The sequence below is a fragment of the Coregonus lavaretus genome (genome assembly GCF_964263955.1).
Source record: "Coregonus lavaretus genome assembly, chromosome: 30".
NCBI lineage: Eukaryota > Metazoa > Chordata > Actinopteri > Salmoniformes > Salmonidae > Coregonus > Coregonus lavaretus.
Window position 1 is genome coordinate 7,513,737 of NC_140017.1, and position 19,570 is coordinate 7,533,306.

The window sequence follows — 19,570 nt, forward strand, 5'->3', positions numbered from 1 at the left end:
AGAAATATCTCGTGGCTGTGATAGTAACATTTTCTATTCTCCGCTGCTGTACGGTTTCTGTGGGAGAGGGAATCCCTAGCTAAACGTCATTACCAAGGATACCAAACAAAAACACAACCCCATAAATGGGCACGTACGTCAGCGGAACTCCTAGGCGGGACTTCGTATCCTTTACAATGCTTCGCTCGTGCTCCATGGATTCATTCTTAAGATAAGACTCGCTTCTGTGGACTGTGACTCTATATCGCTGATCAGTTTACACATAGTGGACTTTTACATGGATCTATAATTGCACATTGTAAAAAGGGACAAAGGACATATTTTAGCGGATTCTGAATTGAATCAATGAGTTTTTAAAAATCCGGAACGTAAGGACAGTTTCCAGAGCAGGGAACTGGATTGCCTTCTTCATGAAACTTTTTTGGAAAGAGACCAAAAGCATCTTACCGGAGCACAGTAAGGAACACATTAACGGTAAAATACTTTCTAAACATGAATGTTAGATAATGCAGCAACGCGGTTCTTATTACGTGATTTCTGATATACATGTAGGCTACACATAAAGCAAGGTTTCCAGTTATGCATATTTACTGTTGACCATATCCTAGATACATGAGACTGCAATTTAATGACATCAAACTGACAGCTGTCTCCCCTCTCCCCCTTTCCCTTGTGTATGCGCTCGAACAGCAGGTGACATCACACTCATTCCGGGAACTGAAGGTTTCTCTCTCGGCTCCGCCCGGGACATTTTCCAAGGGTTCCCCGGTGACTTTGATTCTGTCTCCCGTGGAAGTTCGTCCCCGTCTATTGAGTCTCAGTACCTTTCCTCCGTGGACTCCTTCGGGAGCCCGCCGGCCAGTGCCTCACAGGTAGGTCCAATAAGTCAACCAATGATGAGTATCAGGGGAGAAAGGGAGCTTATGTGTCCTTTTCCCCCACTTTCCGAAGTTGATTATTATAATATTGAGGCAACATTTAATTTGATAGATGTTTATATAATAATGCATGAAGTCTGATTTATGTTGTATATGATGATGTGGCCGTGGGCTGTATTCCAGGAATATAGGTTAAGATTAAAATGGAATGATGCTTTACAGTTCAGTAGCATTTGCAAATGCTGGTGCGGTTATTCCTTGTCGCATTATAGTTATACCATGCAGAGTTTGGATTTATCAACCTGAGTATCATCATAATTATAAGCTTGTTATTACATTGTTTCTATGAAAGGGAAAGGTCCCTTTCACGTCTGATCAACCATGCGAACAAAATGCTGCCGATGTCCTTGAAAACTACAGGCACTTGAATTTTATTGTAGTAAAGGCTGGGCTGCCGGCATGTTCTCTGACTCAGGCTGTGCCACTGCTACTAGCAACGTGTCTTGTCTTTGGTGGTACGTTTACAGCATGCCGCGCAACGGATGACAACGGTTTGGCACTCCTACGTACGCACAAAAAGCTCCGCCTTTGCTCGCTTCTTTCCATGCTCCCTGTTCTCAGGACTCGCTGTGACGTAAATGCGTTCTATTTTGGAGTGTTACGTCGCGTTGCTAAGGGAACGCCGGGGGTGTGACGGGGGAGGACGAAGGAGGAGGGGGGACTTATTCAAGCGAGTTGATTGGTTGAGACGGCCTCTTCAAAGCTGCATGTCCCCTTGCCTTACACTTTTTGATATGCATATTAATGCGACTCCACTATGGGATCACTGCTCGCCTCAGTTCTAATTAAAGCAGAGAGAGCCAGGGATAGATTTGGGCACCTAAATCTATTCTTGCAGTGATCTATTTATAACATCTGTTGTGCAGGAATTTTGGGAGACTCGAACTCTCACTGGCATTCTATCATTCCATAAGAGTGAACTGTACTGATACACTGTATTACTTCTTCTAAGCTTGTATGAGCCTTTATGATGTTTTTATAAGGGTTATAAATGTGTTATGTCTCTATATGTAGCAAGTGTTCAACGGACAAATTGGTTTTTATTAAGTTAGGATCATAATGAGATCATGACATTATAAGGGGGACATACATGCTTATGACTAGTCTTACAATGCATTTATAACAGTATCATAATGCATTATACCTGTCAGCTTCTTATCCACATGGTAAATGTTTGCAATGGTGGCAGTTTATTCAACGTTTGTTTATAGATGACTTGTAATTAGAATGGGTGTGTCAAACTGTACCCTGAAAGTGTGTGTCTTATGGACGTCAAGGCTATGCAATCTTTTGCTATGATATCTTATGTTCAAGGAAATCAACATCTAAATAGTTCACAAAGCAATGTTTAAAGAGAAAGTCACTTGTTGTCATTGCATTGTATAGCAGCATCACATTTCTCTGTCTGTGTTCATGCCTAACCCCTCCATCTCTGTGTGTTCCAGGATTGTGTGTCTGCTGGAGGCGGGGTAGGGGTAGGCAGTGGTTCCGGGGGCAGCAGTGGAGGAGTGGATATGCCAGGCTCCTTTGTGCCCACGGTCACAGCCATCACCAGCAGCCAGGACCTGCAGTGGATGGTGCAGCCAACTCTAATCTCGTCCCAGGCCTCTGGCCAGAGTGGGACGGGGACCTCTACTATGACCCAGTCTGTGTCACTGGTAGACCCTTATGATCTGCCAGGGCCCAGTTATTCCTCTGGCTCAGGCTTTACTCCCGCAGGCTCTGATACCCCGGGGCCAGGCCCAGCCCCGGGCCCCATCCGCCAGTCCAGGACCCGTAGCCGCCGTGTACGAGACGAGTCTGTGAGTGACGATGGAGATGTTGATGTGTTTGTAAGTGTGTGCCCTGTGTGTCAATCTTTATTTGTCAAATGGATAGAGAGCAAGAATGAACACATTCACCATATTTTTAATGATACTGTATTTGATGATACAGCTGTGTCATTCTAAGCAAGCGAGAGTCAATGCAAATGCATTAGAGAGAAAGCGGCAAAGACCAAGTTTGTGTTTGTTTTGATCCCTCCTTGTTATTTTCCTCCAGTTGACTCCAGAGGAGCAGGAGAAGAGGCGTGTTCGACGCGAGAGGAACAAGTTGGCAGCCGCCAAATGCCGAAACCGCCGTCGCGAACTCACTGACAGACTGCAGGGGGTGAGCTTGGCTGGGTTCTTACTGTCAAAATGACTTATGGTGATAATTATATACAGTGTGTTACGCTTCATAACTAGGCTCATGATAATGACTGTGTACGTGAGTAATAGTAACACAATTTTATTTAAGGGGCTGGTTATTAAGAGAAGGGGGTTATTAGTTGAAGAGAGCGAAGATGATTATAGTGCTTGTGACAGTATATTGTGCCTACAGTTGGTATAGTCTAATTTACCAGTCCTATCATGGGCTAAAGTATCTATTTCAAGGGGGAAACATGTACAGTGAGGGAAAAAAGTATTTGATCCCCTGCTGATTTTGTACGTTTGCCCACTGACAAAGAAATGATCAGTCTATAATTTTAATGGTAGGTTTATTTGAACAGTGAGAGACAGAATAACAACAAAAAAATCCAGAGAAACGCATGTCAAAATTGTTATAAATTGATTAGCATTTTAATGAGGGAAATAAGTATTTGACCCCCTCTCAATCAGAAAGATTTCTGGCTCCCAGGTGTCTTTTATACAGGTAACGAGCTGAGATTAGGAGCACACTCTTAAAGGGAGTGCTCCTAATCTCAGTTTGTTACCTGTATAAAAGACACCTGTCCACAGAAGCAATCAATCAATCAGATTCCAAACTCTCCACCATGGCCAAGACCAAAGAGCTCTCCAAGGATGTCAGGGACAAGATTGTAGACCTACACAAGGCTGGAATGGGCTACAACACCATCGCCAAGCAGCTTGGTGAGAAGGTGACAACAGTTGGTGCGATTATTTGTAAATGGAAGAAACACAAAATAACTGTCAATCTCCCTCGGCCTGGGGCTCCATGCAAGATCTCACCTCGTGGAGTTGCAATGATCATGAGAACGGTGAGGGATCAGCCCAGAACTACACGGGAGGATCTTGTCAATGATCTCAAGGCATCTGGGACCATAGTCACCAAGAAAACAATTGGTTACACACTACGCTGTGAAGGACTGAAATCCTGCAGCGCTTGCAAGGTCCCCCTGCTCAAGAAAGCACATATACAGGGTCGTCTGAAATTTGCCAATGAACACCTGAATGATTCAGAGGAGAACTGGGTGAAAGTGTTGTGGTCAGATGAGACCAAAATCGAGCTCTTTGGCATCAACTCAACTCGCCGTGTTTGGAGGAGGAATGCTGCCTATGACCCCAAGAACACCATCCCCACCGTCAAACATGGAGGTGGAAACATTATGCTTTGGGGGTGTTTTTCTGCTAAGGGGACAGGACAACTTCACCGCATCAAAGGGACGATGGACGGGGCCATGTACTGTCAAATCTTGGGTGAGAACCTCCTTCCCTCAGCCAGGGCATTGAAAATGGGTCGTGGATGGGTATTCCAGCATGACAATGACCCAAAACACACGGCCAAGGCAACAAAGGAGTGGCTCAAGAAGAAGTACATTAAGGTCCTGGAGTGGCCTAGCCAGTCTCGAGATCTTAATCCTATAGAAAATCTGTGGAGGGAGCTGAAGGTTCAAGTTGCCAAACGTCAGTCTCGGAACCTTAATGACTTGGAGAAGATGTGCAAAGAAGAGTGGGACAAAATCCCTCCTGAGATGTGTGCAAACCTGGTGGCCAACTACAAGAAACGTCTGACCTCTGTGATTGCCAACAAGGGTTTTGCCACCAAGTACTAAGTAATGTTTTGCAGAGGGGTCAAATACTTATTTCCCTCATTAAAATGCAAATCAATTTATAACAATTTTGACATGCGTTTTTCTGGATTTTTTTGTCGTTATTCTGTCTCTCACTGTTCAAATAAACCTACCATTAAAATTATAGACTGATCATTTCTTTGTCAGTGGGCAAACGTACAAAATCAGCAGGGGATCAAAAACTTTTTTCCCTCACTGTAAGCCTATCTACTGTATATCTACAGAGGGTAGTGCGTACGTCCCAGTACATCACTTCCTGCCATCCAGGACCTCTATACCAGGCGGTGTCAGAGGAAGGCCCTAAAAATTGTCAAAGACCCCAGCCACCCTAGTCATAGAGTGTTCTCTCTGCTACCGCACGGCAAGCGGTACCGGAGCGCCAAGTCTAGGTCCAAAAGGCTTCTCAACAGCTTCTACCCCCAAGCCATAAGACTACTGAACAGCTAATCATGGCTACCCAGACTATTTGCATTGTCCCCCCACCCCACCTCAACCTCCTCTTTTACGCTGCTGCTAATCTGTTTATTATCTATGCATAGTCACTTTAACTCTACCCACATGTACATATTACCTAAATTACCTCGACTAACCGGTGCCCCCGCACATTGACTCTGTACCGGTACCCCCTGTATATAGCCTCCCTACTGTTATTTTATTTTACTGCTGCTCTTTAATTATTAGCTATTTTTATTTTTTACTTATCTATTTTTTACTTAACACTTTTTTTATTTTCTTAAAACTGCATTGTTGGTTAAGGGCTTGTAAGTAAGCATTTCACTGTAAGGTCTACACCTGTTGTATTCGGCGCATCTGGCAAATAAAATTTGATTTGATTTGATCTAGAAAGATAGCCATGCATCCACCTCCACAGACATAGAATTAGAACATCTGTATTGTCTAACCCTCTACCCCCTTTCACTCTCTCTCTCTCTCTCTTTCTCTCTATCTCTCTCCTTTCCTCCCTCCCTCCACAGGAGACTGACATCCTGGAGGAGGAGAAGTCTGAGCTGGAGGCTGAGATCTCTGAGCTGCAGAAGGAGAAGGAGCGCCTGGAGTTTGTCCTGGTGGCTCACCAGCCCAGCTGCAAGATCCCCTACCAGGAGCAGCAGGCCTCTGGCTCCACACAGCTCCAGCATCAGCCCCTACTGCCCCTACAGGACCCCGTCTCCATCGTGGGCTTGACTGTGGAGGACACTTTCTACCTGCCTCCCGCCTACACCTCGCAGCCCTCCTCTTCGCAGCAGCAGCAACAACAGCAGCAGGTTCAACAGCAGCAACAGCAGCAGCAGGTTCATCCGCAGCCGGGGATGATGCAGGAGGTAGCGTTTTCTAGTTCTTTCTATGGCTCAAGCGAGCCTGCGCCGGGTGGGCCGTGCCTGGTGGCCGACGGTGGGGGTGGTGGTCACCATGATGGCGCGGCCGCTGGCAGCTACAACCCTTCATACACATCTTCATTTGTGTTCAGCTACCCAGAGGGAGCCTGCGGGGTCAGCGCTAACCAGAGAAACAGCAGCAGTGAGCAGTCCTCTGATTCCCTGAACTCACCCTCGCTGCTCGCACTCTGACTGACCGACAGACACACACACCACACGCACCCCCCCCCCCCCCCCCCTGTGTCAATCACTTACATACGGCGAAGACCAGTGGCTCATGGTAGACGAGGTCAACAACATGCACAAACATACATTATATGATGATCCATACAAACTCACACACATTCAGACCAAGTAAACATGAAATCAAACCAAGTTTGGCCACATAGCATTTAGTGCATATAAGCCACTGTTGTCCTTATGAGAAAACTAAACCTAACTAATCAAGTATTTAAAGTGAATTCAAATTGAGTCTAAAATTCTGGGCTCTGAGTTGTCAGTCAATCTGTAAAACATCCTCTGACATCATACCCAGCTTAATTCACAATGAATCTTTCAACGTCTTGTGACGTGCACGTACAGTGCATACGGTAAATAGTAACACGCTCACCTGCGATCCCACAAGCACACTTATCCTCCCCTTCGTTCCCTCTGTAGGTCATCCCTCTCTCACTGCTCCTGCTCTCATCTGTTTCATCCCTCTCTTCATGCTGAATGTATTTGTGCAAGCTGAAATAGGGAAGAAGGACTTAGGTTTGGGTCTTTTTTTGTGAGGCCAGACTGCTGAGCTCTTGCTCTCCCCGCCGCCTTCTTCATCCCCTCGGTTCCTCTCGCTTCTTCATCATTAGTTGTGACTTGGAAAGGAGAGGGCGTCACAGCCTCCAGCTATCTGGCTCTTTCTCCTTTTATCCTGCCGTCTTCGTCCATCTCTCCATCCTTGTTTCTCTCCTCTGTGTCTCTCTCTCTGTCTCCTTGAAGTATTCGAACCCTGAGAGCACGCCGAGCCCTTCCAGCCCCTGGGACCTTGACTGAGCGCCGGCCCACCTCACACGTCCCCCTCGTCCCCCCACACGGACATGGACGCACCACCCACTGAGGAGCCCTGGAGTGTTCCGCTCAAAGCAGACAAAAGCAATAAAAAAACACACACACATTGAAAAGACACCAAATTTGATGGACACAAATGCAAAAGCTGTCACTATTGTCTTTCTTCTCCTGAGCCATTGTTGGATGTTGAAATGATGGAGATGAAATTAGACTTGTGTTGTGATGGTGAGATGAGGATGGAGGGAGAGTGTGAGAAGAGGCTTTAGCCGAGGTAGAGGTCTAGAGGGAGAGCTGAAACTTTGGCAGAGAGAGGGAGAGGATGAGCCCCATGTACTCTTAAGCCTAAATTGAATTTAAAAAATCCCCAAAACATCCTGCGTTTGCCAACTGTATGGATGGGTTACCTCTTATCTGCCTAGTTCCACTGCCGTACTGCAAAGCCTCTTCACCCTGGGTCCACACAAATACTCATACCATTGGTTTCAAGCATCTGAATTATCCTCCATTTGTTACTGATACTCTTTTGTTTAATGTTCTTCACCCTCCTTTATCACCAAGTATTTTCTGTTGTTGTGTTTAAGTCTTACCTTTGACAGATAAATATGGTGAGAAAAAAAATTTGAGAGAGGAATGTACTTTTTGTAAAGAGCTTTTGTCAGACATGAGTCTGTTGGTAACCAATATGTTTTTAAAAATAGTATTTTTAAGGAATATTCAACCAACCTCTGAACATTGGGATGAGTGGCCTCTGTGCCTCCCCTTGTGGGAGGTGCATTTATTGTGAGTGTATCCCACTCTGAGCCACTTGGCCCGCTTATTTATTTATTGATTGAGGTTGACATGATGAGAGAGCACAATACAGAGCCGGATACACAGAGGAGACAAGACGAGGTGGTGTTTATGAGTATGTGTTCTTCATTTGCCTGTGAATTTTTTCCATTTATTTTCAAGTGACGTTTGTTATGTTTTATGTTTGTTTAGTTTCTTTTGCTTTGTCCTCCGCTCTTACCTGTGTAGTCGCTGCCAGAGGTTCTTGTTCTTTCAGGGGAGGTTTTCCCCTTAGTGTTACTATTATTATTGCATTGTAACTATTGTGTTATTCTTTAATTTTTTATCTTAGTTTTGGCAACTTCAGAGGCATGTTGTGCACTATAAACATGTTTTTATATGTGTCAAAAGTATACTTAAAAAGCATATGCATATACATACAGAAAATGTATATATTTAAGTGTATGTACAATGATTGTGAAGTATGAATGTTTGAAAATATAAATGGGATATTTTTGTCAATTAAGAAACAGAGGTGCAGTTGTTGAGGCTGGTTTTAAAATTGATATTTTTCTAAAAGAACAAATAATTATAAAAAATGACAATACTTAACCATTCCCTCAACATGACGCACATTATCACTGCCTGTGCTCATATGTTTTATATATAAAGCACATTATTCAGGATAACTATATCTAACACATGATACTGTATGTATTGCAGTCTGTCAATATGATGAGATTATTGAGGTGGTGCTATAGCCTTGGCTTTTATATTTGCCTGTTCGTTTGTTTTTCTCTGTGAGGTTAGTCCCAATACCTACACCGCCAAAGCTTAATGTCACCACTTAGTCCCCTTCGGACACAAAATGAGGAAACTAATATGAATTGAATGTCAAAATACATATTAAAGTATTAATTTTTAATTGAATGTTTTTGCTGAGAACAGTCTGTTAGAGTCCAGTTTGCATTCTTGTTCAATAAAGTAGCTTATTATCATGTGATTCAATCAACATACATTTTTGGAGAGCTTTTCGAGAGTTGCTCTCATAACAAAAATTCACCTCACAGTAGTTATTGTTGCATAACTTTAAATATCAATGGAGGTGTGATAGATACACAATTGTTTTGCTTATCATTAGATGGGCTAAAGTCTTAGTTGTGAATTGAAAAGAGGGCCCATCCATTTTGATTGTGAAGCAAAACATTTGACTTAAGTGCCAGGCTTCAAGTGGTAAGACAAGGGACAGGCCTCATATGCCTTTTTTGAGTGACAAACTTCCATGCCTTTTCATTTCCTTCCATGAACCTACCATGGCATTGTTGATGACGTGTGAAAGTGGTTTACACTGATAGATGGCACGGTCTGGATAAGTATGGCTCATGTACAGAATGGTTTTGTGGTGGTACTTATAGTATATCAGATGAACTTATCATAGAACATCCTGTTCTGGCAGGTTCACTTACAACTTATCAGTGTTGAGGTCCATGGTTCCTGTTCCATCAAAATCATTGGAAGAGTCTCCAGAGTTGGACAAAAATAACAATACCATGGTTCTTCCACTGAACGAGAGCATGTTTGAATATTCATGCCGTTGATATTCTTATTATTTCACACCCTAAACAGTGTTGCATTGATTTCTTGAATCCCAACCATGCATTCTCTCAGAGAATGTTATGTCATTTTTGTCTTACCCTGTAAACCCGGTTACTGGTTTGGAAGAATACGCACCTATGTCAGCACTGGACAGATCAGGAAATGAGGTCCAGTTCACATAGGTCAAGTTTTCTAATCTGTACGATCCAAGAGTGTCTGTCTGCCCTGCAGATGCTTGCTCACTGTCAACCCCCCTCCTCTCCTACCCTTCTCTCTTTTCTCATCTCAGGAAGTGGCATTTTCTGCAGTGTCCAGGCTGGTTGCCAATACTGCCCTCACACCACCTCCCTCATGTGATCTGTTTATTCACACCATCACTGGAGGCCTGCTGAGAGAGAGAGAGAGAGAGAGAGAGAGAGAGAGAGAGAGAGAGAGAGAGAGAGAGAGAGAGAGAGAGAGAGAGAGAGAGAGAGAGAGAGAGAGAGAGAGAGAGAGAGAGAGAGAGAGAGAGAAATAGAGAGAGGAGGATTGAGGTGGCAGAGGGAGAGAACTGAGAGGGTGTCATCTTTGAATTTCCTTTTCTAACAATCAAAGTTGAGATGGGCCATGGACATATGTAGCAATGATGAAATAAACTATGTAACCTTGTTGTATCAGTGAACCTGCCTCCATACAAATATCTGATATGACTGACTGAAACAGACAAGAGGTATTTTACCATTTGCGTGGTTGACAAATGCTTTATTTTTCCATGAGTTACAAATTTGCAATGTTATGTATTGAAATTGAAACTTTGAAATGCAACACTCATATCCTCTGGGATAGACATGTAGTAAATAATCTGAAGAGCTTCATTTACACAGTGCCAGAAGTCTTCTGGCACTTTCTTTCTTCTACGCTATGTCCAGTGTGCTCATGTTTTGCTGTGATTTTCAACCCCTGTTATAAACTGTACTGTGACGTTTCATTCACATAGCCCAGTATCTATGTTTGGGCCAAGAGGTCTTGACCTAATTGAGTGGAGGTTGAGGGGCAGACCTTGATTATAAATATATGAATCTTAAAGAAATATTTATAACCCCTCAATTTCTTTGCATTTTCCTTTGATGCCTTGTGACTGATATTTTTGTTATTTCCTTCAATAGAACCTTTGTCTTTTCCTCGAATGCCTTCTCTATAAAGTTTATTTCTGACTGTATATGTAAACATATGTTTGTCTTTTTCTGTGAAGCAACGGTTGCATTGTTGTGATCAGCAGTGACTAATGAAAATGGACACAGACATTTTACGGGAATTTATACTCAAGACATTTTGAGACTATTTGTAACAGGTGAGGCCCAAAACTAAATAGGTTTTATTGGAGGATATTGAAAGGGTGCTGCGTCAGTGGTACAAATACCTTTACTCAAGTGATAGATCTAATGATGGTGCATTGATAACTACACATTTGTCCTTGTTCAATGCATAAAATAAGTATAATAATTGATGAAATGTAATGCTCAATAACTTTCTCTTGCATCTGTTTCTGAATTAATTAATTTAACCTCTGACTATATACAGTACTGTCTATCTTTTTCAAATGGACCAAATGTTATGACAGTATATCTGTCATATTTCTCTCTCTCTCTCTCTCTCTCTCTCTCTCTCTCTCTCTCTCTCTCTCTCTCTCGCTCTCTCTCTCTCTGTGTGTCCACCCCATTCTAACTCTTCCCCATTCTCTCTTATTTTACTTGACGGAGGGGTGCTTTACTCATTGTTGTTGTTGATAGACTGTGAAAGCTGAGTGAGCTATCCCCTCCATAACTGTTTATATTACCGTCCAAATCTTTATTGTCGAGAAAATGGCATTCAATAAACAGCAACATATTGTCAAGGTGATTTGTTGTGTATGTGTGTGTGTGTGTGTGTGTGTGTGTGTGTGTGTGTGTGTGTGTGTGGAGGCTGGTGGAAGGAGCTTTGGGAGGATGGGCTCTTTGTGGAGGATGGAATGGAATAAATGGAACGGAGTCAAACGTGGTTTCCATATGTTTGATCTGTTTGATACTGTTCCATTTATTCCATTCCAGCCATTACAATGAGCCCGTCCTCCTATAGCTCCTCCCACCAGCCTCAACTGGTGTCGCCCCATACCTCATCTCTATCATAAAATGTAATGTCACTGAAATGTCTCCAAAAAAGAACGACAATTTATAGCTGTAGATTGAAGGGTTACACTGCACTCATGTGGTGAAAATATGCCACTTCATAAATGCAACGGAAATTACGTCACAAACGGAGCTTTCTCCTGGATGCAGCTGTTCTTCTGTAAACATGGCGTCCGTAACTACAGGTGAGTGGCATAAAAGGGCCAAGATGACGTGGAAGATTGCTTATAAAGACTAAAAAACATTTAATTGTTAACAATTATTCTTAGGATACGGAGTAAGGATGTTTAGTTATTTTTCGGAATGTAGAGATACCGTTTTCTCAATGTCTACCTAGCAAGCATAGTGTGTACGGTCAAGTGCCGACTAGAATGTAGCTAACGTTAGCCGGTTAGCTAGCTAACGTTAACTATTCAAAATTGCTCGTGCATCATTATTGTTTGTAGTAAAAAATGTTTTACCACGAACATAAGTGGGACTGATTACTAGATAGTCATTGGCGCCACCGAGTTGGCTGATGGGTACGAAGTTGTAGCTAATCTAGCTAACATTTTCATTCACAGTAACTAGCTAAATTGGCTAACAAGTCAACTAGTAGTAGCTAGTTAGCTAGCCCACATCCACACACTACACATTTAGCTTGCTGACGTTAGCGTGCTGCAGGGGAGGATAGGTAGATCGCTAGTCCTAACAACTACCGAAAGGTCGCCTTGTTACATTATCATACGTTTCGTGCAGGCCATCGTGACATTAAACCTAGACAGAACGGTTGGTTAACTAGTTTAGTTAGCAAGTAGTGACATTATGTGTTCCAGACGAGTAGCCCACACACTGCAACCAGGGCCCAAATGTTGGGACTGACTTTAGCTGCCTGTTGTCTCTCCGTCTATTTAGCTAACCAGAGACCACTCAGTTTAATTCAAAAACCATTTTGTTGTCCCTGATACTGTAAAATGAAGTCCTTTCCACCTCACTGACCCGCTTTGACGGGGAAAGTATTGCTCTGGTGGAAACACTGGCAATATCAAATGTGTCTATGAACCCCAGTGTAATTTCGCTCTCACCACAAGAAGCACCATCATGGTTTTATAAATAACACCCAGCTGGCAGGTCAGCATGTGTTGACTGACTTCAGCATGCGGTCCGGTCCCAAGGGTGTCCACTTGGCATTTTCCATTGGATCTAGCCTAATCAGATGGCTTTAAGTTTGAACTTTGAAGGTCAATACGTTTGATGGTTTTTAGTATTGCCATTAAAAAATATGTTGGTCAAAATACATGTTAAGATGATCACTTTTGTAATATAGCTCTTAAAAGTTAAGACACACTTCAGCAATTCAAGTCAAGGTGTTTGTTTTCATCAGCTACTTGACCTGTTTTTGACACCCCCTCCCTCTGTCTTTTCAGCCACCTCGGAGTGGATCCAGTTCTTCAAGGATGCTGGGATCCCTGCTGGTCTGGCTGTCAACTATGCCGTGTCTTTTGTGGACAACAGGTAATAAAGGCCATCTTAACTCCTTGGCCTGGAACAGTTTACCTCAAAATGAAAGATTGTCAGGCATTTTTATTTGATTATTGGTATCCAAGTCATGAATAATTACCATCAATTTAGAACAAATTCTCGTCCATTCTTTTATTAGTAGGAATGAAATATTTATCTCGCTCTTCCCCCCCCTCTCGTGCGCTCTCTCTCTCTGCAGGATCCAGAAGAACATGCTGATGGACCTCAGTAAGGAGATCATGATGGACCTGGGCATCACTGTCATCGGTGACATTATTGCCATCCTCAAACATGCCAAACAGGTCTACCGACAGGTAAGGAAAAGGCTTATGTAGAGTATGCTCTTATTCAGAGCCACTGGGAATGCCTTGAAGATCGACCAGTCTATTGCGATCGACAGGTTGGTAGACCACCGGTCTAGAGAAATGATGGGCTGAAAGATACCATCACTCCCTGTTGTATCATTAATTTAAAGAGCTTTCGGCACATCCTGGGAGCACTTTCTCCAATGCAGCACTACAGCTCATGCGAGAGAGATATGGTGCTTTGCCAAAAGACTTGCTGCTTTTAATGCAGTTCTGACAGCAGTTACTCCAGTGCTGCCTGTCTCCCCCCTCCCTTTCCCCTCTCCAGGACATGTGCAAAATGGCCACACAGGCCATAACCTCAGGACAGTCCAGCGTTCAGACCGAACTCCGAAGAACTGCCAACACCCGTGAGTATTTTAATTCCAAATCAATGAACCGTTATGAATGTCATACCAGTGATTTGCCTTTTATGTAGAGCTTTTCTCAAAGGGATTAACACTGTGATAAGTCACCCCTTCCACCACCAATGAGTAGCAGCACCCACTTGGGTAATTCTGTGCCAGAATGCTCACCATATGTTTATAATCCTCTGCAGCCGCCACGCGTATGATTGCCAACGCCTTGAGCCACGACTCACCGCCAAGCACACCAGCCCATCACCCTGACAACCGGGCAATCTCTGTGACCGTGTCGAACAAACAGGCCAAGAGTGGCAAAGCAGGTAGCTACCCACCTGTTCCACCCTCTGTGTGGACTGGCCTTCTCTCACTCTATCTGCTGTAGCATGAGGCGCAAACTTCCTAGCATAGATGTGTCACACTGACTCTCTCCGTCTCCCTCCCACAATATCTCCCTTTTTCTTCTCTGCCTCTCTCTCTCTCCCCCCCATCCCCATCCTTTCTCTCTTTTTCCCAGTGCTGAGCCGGCCTGCTGACGAGGGGAACGGTCTGCCAGTGAAGCGTCGGCGTGTGACTGCAGAGATGGAAGGCAAGTACATCATCAACATGCCCAAAGGCACCACGGCACGCACCGCCCGAATCCTGGCCCAGCAGGCCAAGAAAGGTAGGGCCTCACCTTCTGGCCAGGGTGAACCAAGAAGACTAATCATTCAACCTCCTTTAATGCTCATCCCACTAATATTATGGACAGATGCATCTAAAGGAAATGGGGCTTGGAATGTCTTTCTCTTAACATGATAAAGATTTCCCCTATCCCTCACTAGAACCCACCATCCCCCTTTTTCTGTGTGTCTCTTTACATTTCTGTGTGTGACAGTATATTTCTCTTTTTAACTCTATCTCTCTTACCCATAAAAAGGGAACAAGCGGATGTCTGTGTTTGAGCGACTGGGAGCCGAGTCCAAGGCAGATACCACCACAGGCAGCAGCAAGGTGAGCCCTCTCTTTTGACACGTTACATGTGTGTCTAATGTGAGTGACATTGAGTGTTAGGTAGGGCATGGCCTCTCTGCTCTCATGGTCCGTCTCTCTCCAGGCCACGGGTGTGTTCAGTCGTCTGGGCCGAGCAGACGGAGCGGAGGAGGAGCAGGGAACAGCAGGAAGGGTTGATGGAGACGGAGCAGAGGAAGAGGAGGATGGTAGTGATGGAGAGGGTTCAGTCCTACAGTACGCTGGCGTCCTCAAGCGGCTCCCTCCCTCCCAGAAGAAAGAGCCTGTGGCCCCCAGGCTGGCCCCCACCACCCTCCGCCGCCTAGGAGGGAAGTTCAAACTCCCCCCCACTGACTCTCCCTCCTCCTCTTCCTCCCCCGATGGCCTCCCGCCTGCCAAGCTCAGCGTGCTTCAGAGGCTGGGCAAGCCCCCTGCCTCCCCACCGCCCACCGACACCCAGGACAGCCGGGTGACCAGCACCAGAAATAAGGCCCGGCCAGGCCTGGCCCTGGCTAGCCCCAAGGTCAGCAGCAGCACCAGGGCTGGAGGAGGGGAGAGTTTTGGGGCTCAGATGGACGTAGGGTCGGTCAATGTCTTTAAGAGACTGGGCAGCAAGAGGACCTAACGCATATCAGGCCATGTCTAGACCTATACCGTTTTATTATTAGCATCCATCCCCCCCTACACGCTGGAGTCATGAAAAGCATTGTGTTATTATATCCAACCTTAGAGGTTTGAGACGACCACTGCAATTGGCCTGGGTGAATGAAAAGTTTGGATGTTGCATCATGTTTTAAGGGAATGTTTTGTACGTTTTTAGTTTCTATAGGCATGAATTGACCCATCCAACCTAGCTACGTTTTTAGGTTAGACACATGCAGACAAAGATAGTCACGCATGGTGCGATATTCAAACTCTGCATTTTCTCCATGCTACTGCTCCTCTCCCTCTGCTAAACAAGGAGATTAAACCCTCTGTACCCATCTCCAGCTTTTTAGTTGTATTGTGGTATTCTATTTTTATGGCATGGCACCAACTAAGCCACCTATAAAAACAAATAGAGAGTTGCACACTATATATATATCTCCCAGTGATTCACTGGGTAAAACACCTATGTTTTGGCATCACTGACCCTGAAGAAGGCACAGTGATGCCAAAACGTTGGTGTTTTACCCAGTGAATGACTGGGTGTTTATATACACTACCGGTCAAAAGTTTTAGAACACCTACTCATTCAAGGGTTTTTCTTTATATATTTTTCTCTACATTGTAGAATAATAGTGAAGATATCAAAACACATATGGTAGTGTTAATCAAAATAGATGTTATATTTGAGATTGTTCAAATCGCCACCCTTTGCCTTGATGACAGCTTTGCACACTCTTGCATTCTCTCAACCAGCTTCACCAGGAATGCTTTTCCAACAATCTTGAAGGAGTTCCCACATATGCTGAGTACTTGTTGGCTGCTTTTCCTTCACTCTGCGGTCCGACTCATCCCAAACTATCTCAATTTGGTTGAGGTCGGGGGATTGTGGAGGCCAGGTCATCTGATGCAGCACTCCATCACTCTCCTTCTTGGTAAAATAGCCCTTACACAGCCTGGAGATGTGTTGGTTCACTGTCCTGTTGAAAAACAAATGATAGTCCCACTAAGCCCAAACCAGATGGGATGGCGTATCACTGCATAATGCTGTGGTAGCCATGCTGGTTAAGTGTGCCTTTAATTCTAAATAAATCACAGACAGTGTCACCAGCAAAGCACCATAACACCACCTCTTCCATGCTTTACGGTGGGGAAATACACATGCAGAGATCATCCGTACAAAGACACGGTGGTTGGAACCAAAAATCTCAAATTTGGACTCCAGAACAAAGGACACATTTCCACCAGTCTAATGTCCATTGCTTGTGTTTCTTGGCCCAAGCAAGTCTCTTATTATTATTGGTGTCCTTTTAGTAGTGGTTTCTTTGCAGCAATTCGACCATGAAGGCCTGATTCACACGGTCCCCTCTGACCAGTTGATGTTGAGATGTCTGTTACTTGAACTCTGTGAAGCATTTCTGAGGCTGGTAACTAATGAACTTATCCTCTGCAGCAGAGGTAACTCTGGGTCTTCCATTCCTGTGGTGGTCCTCATGAGAGCCAGTTTCATCATAGCGCTTGATGGTTTTTGCGACTGCACTTGAAGAAACTTTCTTGAAATGTTCCGTATTGACTGACCTTCATGTCTTAACGTAATGATGGACTGTCGTTTCTTTTTGCTTATTTGAGCTGTTCTTGCCATAATATGGACTTGGTCTTTTACCAAATAGGGCTATCTTCTGTATGTCCCCCCCTACCTTGTCACAACACAACTGATTGGCTCAAATGCATTAAGAAGGAAAGAAATTCCACAAATTAACTTTTAAGAAGGCAAACCTGTTAATTGAAATGCATTCCAGGTGACTACCTCATGAAGCTAGTTGAGAGAATGCCAGGAGTGTGCAAAGCTGTCATCAAGGCAAAGGGTGGCTATTTGAAGAATCTCAAATATAAAATATATTTTGATTTGTTTAACACTTTTATTGGTTACTACATGATTCCATGTGTTATTTCATACTGTTAATGTCTTCACTATTATTCTACAATGTAGAAAATAGTAAAAATAAAGAAAAACCCTTGAATGAGTAGGGGTTCTAATAATTTTGACTGGTTGTGTGTGTATGTCTATATATATATATATATATATATATATATATATATATATATATATATATATATATATATATATATATATATATATATATATATATATAGTGTGTGTGTGTGTGCAACTCTCTATTTGTTTTTATACCTTACAGTTTATTCACCGTTAGTCAGCACCTCTACACAAAAGACCTTTCTCTGGGTGTGCGCCAGCTCATGCTTTTTTACCAACTAAGCCACCAACACAGTGGCCTCTTGACCTCATATCCCCCCAGTTGGGGATTACAGCCTTCCATCCTTTACCCCCCTCTGGAAGGCCAGTTATTGTGACATGTTGATAACATCACATAGAGAGCTAGCCTGGGAACGAGTCTGTTTGTGCTAACATTCCACTCCTTGTCATGCTATGTTTATTATATGACACAGAGTACAAGGAGTGGAATGTTAGTACAAAACAGGTCTGTATTTTAGGCTTACGGAGAGCTGCTTCTAGAGAAGTTGGCTCGTGATAAAAGGGATTGTGGGAATGCAGGATGTAATGTTATTCACCATATCACCTCAGCACTCACCTCACCTCCACTGGGCTGTGACTACCAGGTACAGGAGAAGTACAGTCCACTTAAGACCTTAATGCTGTAACTGGTCCTAGACTGGACAACAACAACAACAGGCAAACAGCACACAAAGCAACCTCTTAACCCACAAGCAAGAGCATCTCATCACCTCATTTTAAATATAACTCTATTTGTAGAAACGTGTAAATGCATATTGCGTGATGGTACCTACCTTTGAAGGCTCCACCACCACATTGAACCTCTGTTTGTGTACAACCATCTGCTTGAAAGCCAAGAGATTCAGAGTTGTCTGTTCACAGAATAGGAAGTTACCCACCCTTGACCTGGAAGTAGATGTTATTGTGAGGTTTTTCCCAGGGCTTATTCAGTACATTGCAGATAGAAATGTAACGTATAGAGCTGACATGATGCTTTTATTGACAGAGAATAATGTTAGTTCTGCACCATACATTTCTATCTATACTGAACAAAAATATAAATGCGACATGCAACAATTTCAAGGATTTTACAGAGTTACAGTTCATATAAGGAAATCAGTCAATTGATATAAATGTATTAGTCCCTAATCTATGGATTTCACATGACTGGGCAGGGGCGCAGCCATGGGTGGGCCTGGCTCCGAAGTGGGTGGGCCTATGCCCTCCCAAGCCCACCCACTTGGGAGCCAGGCCCCGGCAATCAGAATGAGTTTTTCCCCACAAAAGGGCTTTATTACAGACAGAAATACTCTCAGTTTCATCAGCTGTCCGTGTGGCTGGTGTCAGACGATCCAGCAGGTGAAGAAGGTGGATGTGGAGGTCCTGGGCTGGCGTGGTTACACGTGGTCTGCGGTTGTGAGGCCGGTTGGTCATACTGCCAAATTCTCTAAAATGACGGAGGCGGCTTATGGTAGAGAAATGAACATGACATTATCTGGCAACAGCTCTGGTGGACATTCCTGCAGTCAGCATGCCAATCGCATGCTCCCTCAAAACTTGAGACATTTGTGGCATTGTGTTGTGACAAAACTGCACATTTTAGTGGCCTTTTATTGTCCCCAGCACAATGTGCACCTGTGTAATGATCATGCCGTTTAATAAGCTTCTTGGTATGCCACACCTGTCAGGTGGATGGATTATCTTGGCATAGGAGAAATGCTCACTAACAGGGATGTAAACAAATTTGTGCACAACATTTGACAGAAATACGCTTTTTGTGCATATGGAACATTTCTGGGAACTTTTGTTTCAGCTTGTGAAACATGGGACCAACACAAGTTGCATTTATATTTTTCTCAGTATAAATGTGTTATGTTGTGCTTTCCTGAATTAGCCCCTGGTTTGCCATAATTCCGCATGGTAGAGGAACTGATATGTAATGTCCCCTTGATATTAATACAATACTTAGCAGGTGTTCACCCAACTCCATATGTCA

The 19,570-nt window shown here is 43.8% G+C and overlaps 2 protein-coding genes and 1 long non-coding RNA gene across 9 annotated transcripts; all 3 read left to right on the plus strand.

Annotated features, from left to right (window-relative positions):
- Positions 1 to 202: 202 nt before the first annotated feature.
- Positions 203 to 8,961, plus strand: fosb (FBJ murine osteosarcoma viral oncogene homolog B). 6 transcript variants are annotated; one of them, XM_084147504.1, is made up of 6 exons: positions 203 to 474; positions 694 to 872; positions 2,384 to 2,770; positions 2,979 to 3,086; positions 5,745 to 6,089; positions 7,122 to 8,961. In XM_084147504.1, the coding sequence occupies exons 1-6, from the start codon at positions 411 to 413 to the stop codon at positions 7,173 to 7,175; spliced, it is 1,137 nt and encodes a 378-aa protein (XP_084003630.1). In that variant the 5' UTR covers positions 203 to 410; the 3' UTR covers positions 7,176 to 8,961. The 6 variants fall into 6 exon arrangements, with proteins under 6 accessions (XP_084003630.1, XP_084003629.1, XP_084003631.1 ...); XM_084147503.1 differs by having other exon boundaries at positions 224 to 474; positions 691 to 872; XM_084147505.1 differs by having other exon boundaries at positions 224 to 474; positions 691 to 872; positions 2,384 to 2,740.
- Positions 8,962 to 11,846: 2,885 nt separating this feature from the next.
- Positions 11,847 to 17,568, plus strand: cUnh19orf47 (chromosome Un C19orf47 homolog). Of its 2 annotated transcripts, none has more exons than XM_084147507.1 (8): positions 11,847 to 11,883; positions 13,105 to 13,192; positions 13,398 to 13,512; positions 13,832 to 13,913; positions 14,102 to 14,227; positions 14,422 to 14,568; positions 14,824 to 14,897; positions 15,001 to 17,568. In XM_084147507.1, the coding sequence occupies exons 1-8, from the start codon at positions 11,865 to 11,867 to the stop codon at positions 15,517 to 15,519; spliced, it is 1,170 nt and encodes a 389-aa protein (XP_084003633.1). In that variant the 5' UTR covers positions 11,847 to 11,864; the 3' UTR covers positions 15,520 to 17,568. The 2 variants fall into 2 exon arrangements, with proteins under 2 accessions (XP_084003633.1, XP_084003634.1); XM_084147508.1 differs by having other exon boundaries at positions 14,422 to 14,493.
- Positions 17,569 to 17,699: 131 nt separating this feature from the next.
- Positions 17,700 to 19,570, plus strand: LOC311105375. The gene is made up of 2 exons (XR_014610246.1): positions 17,700 to 18,763; positions 18,826 to 19,570. It is a non-coding gene; the product is annotated as an uncharacterized lncRNA (long non-coding RNA).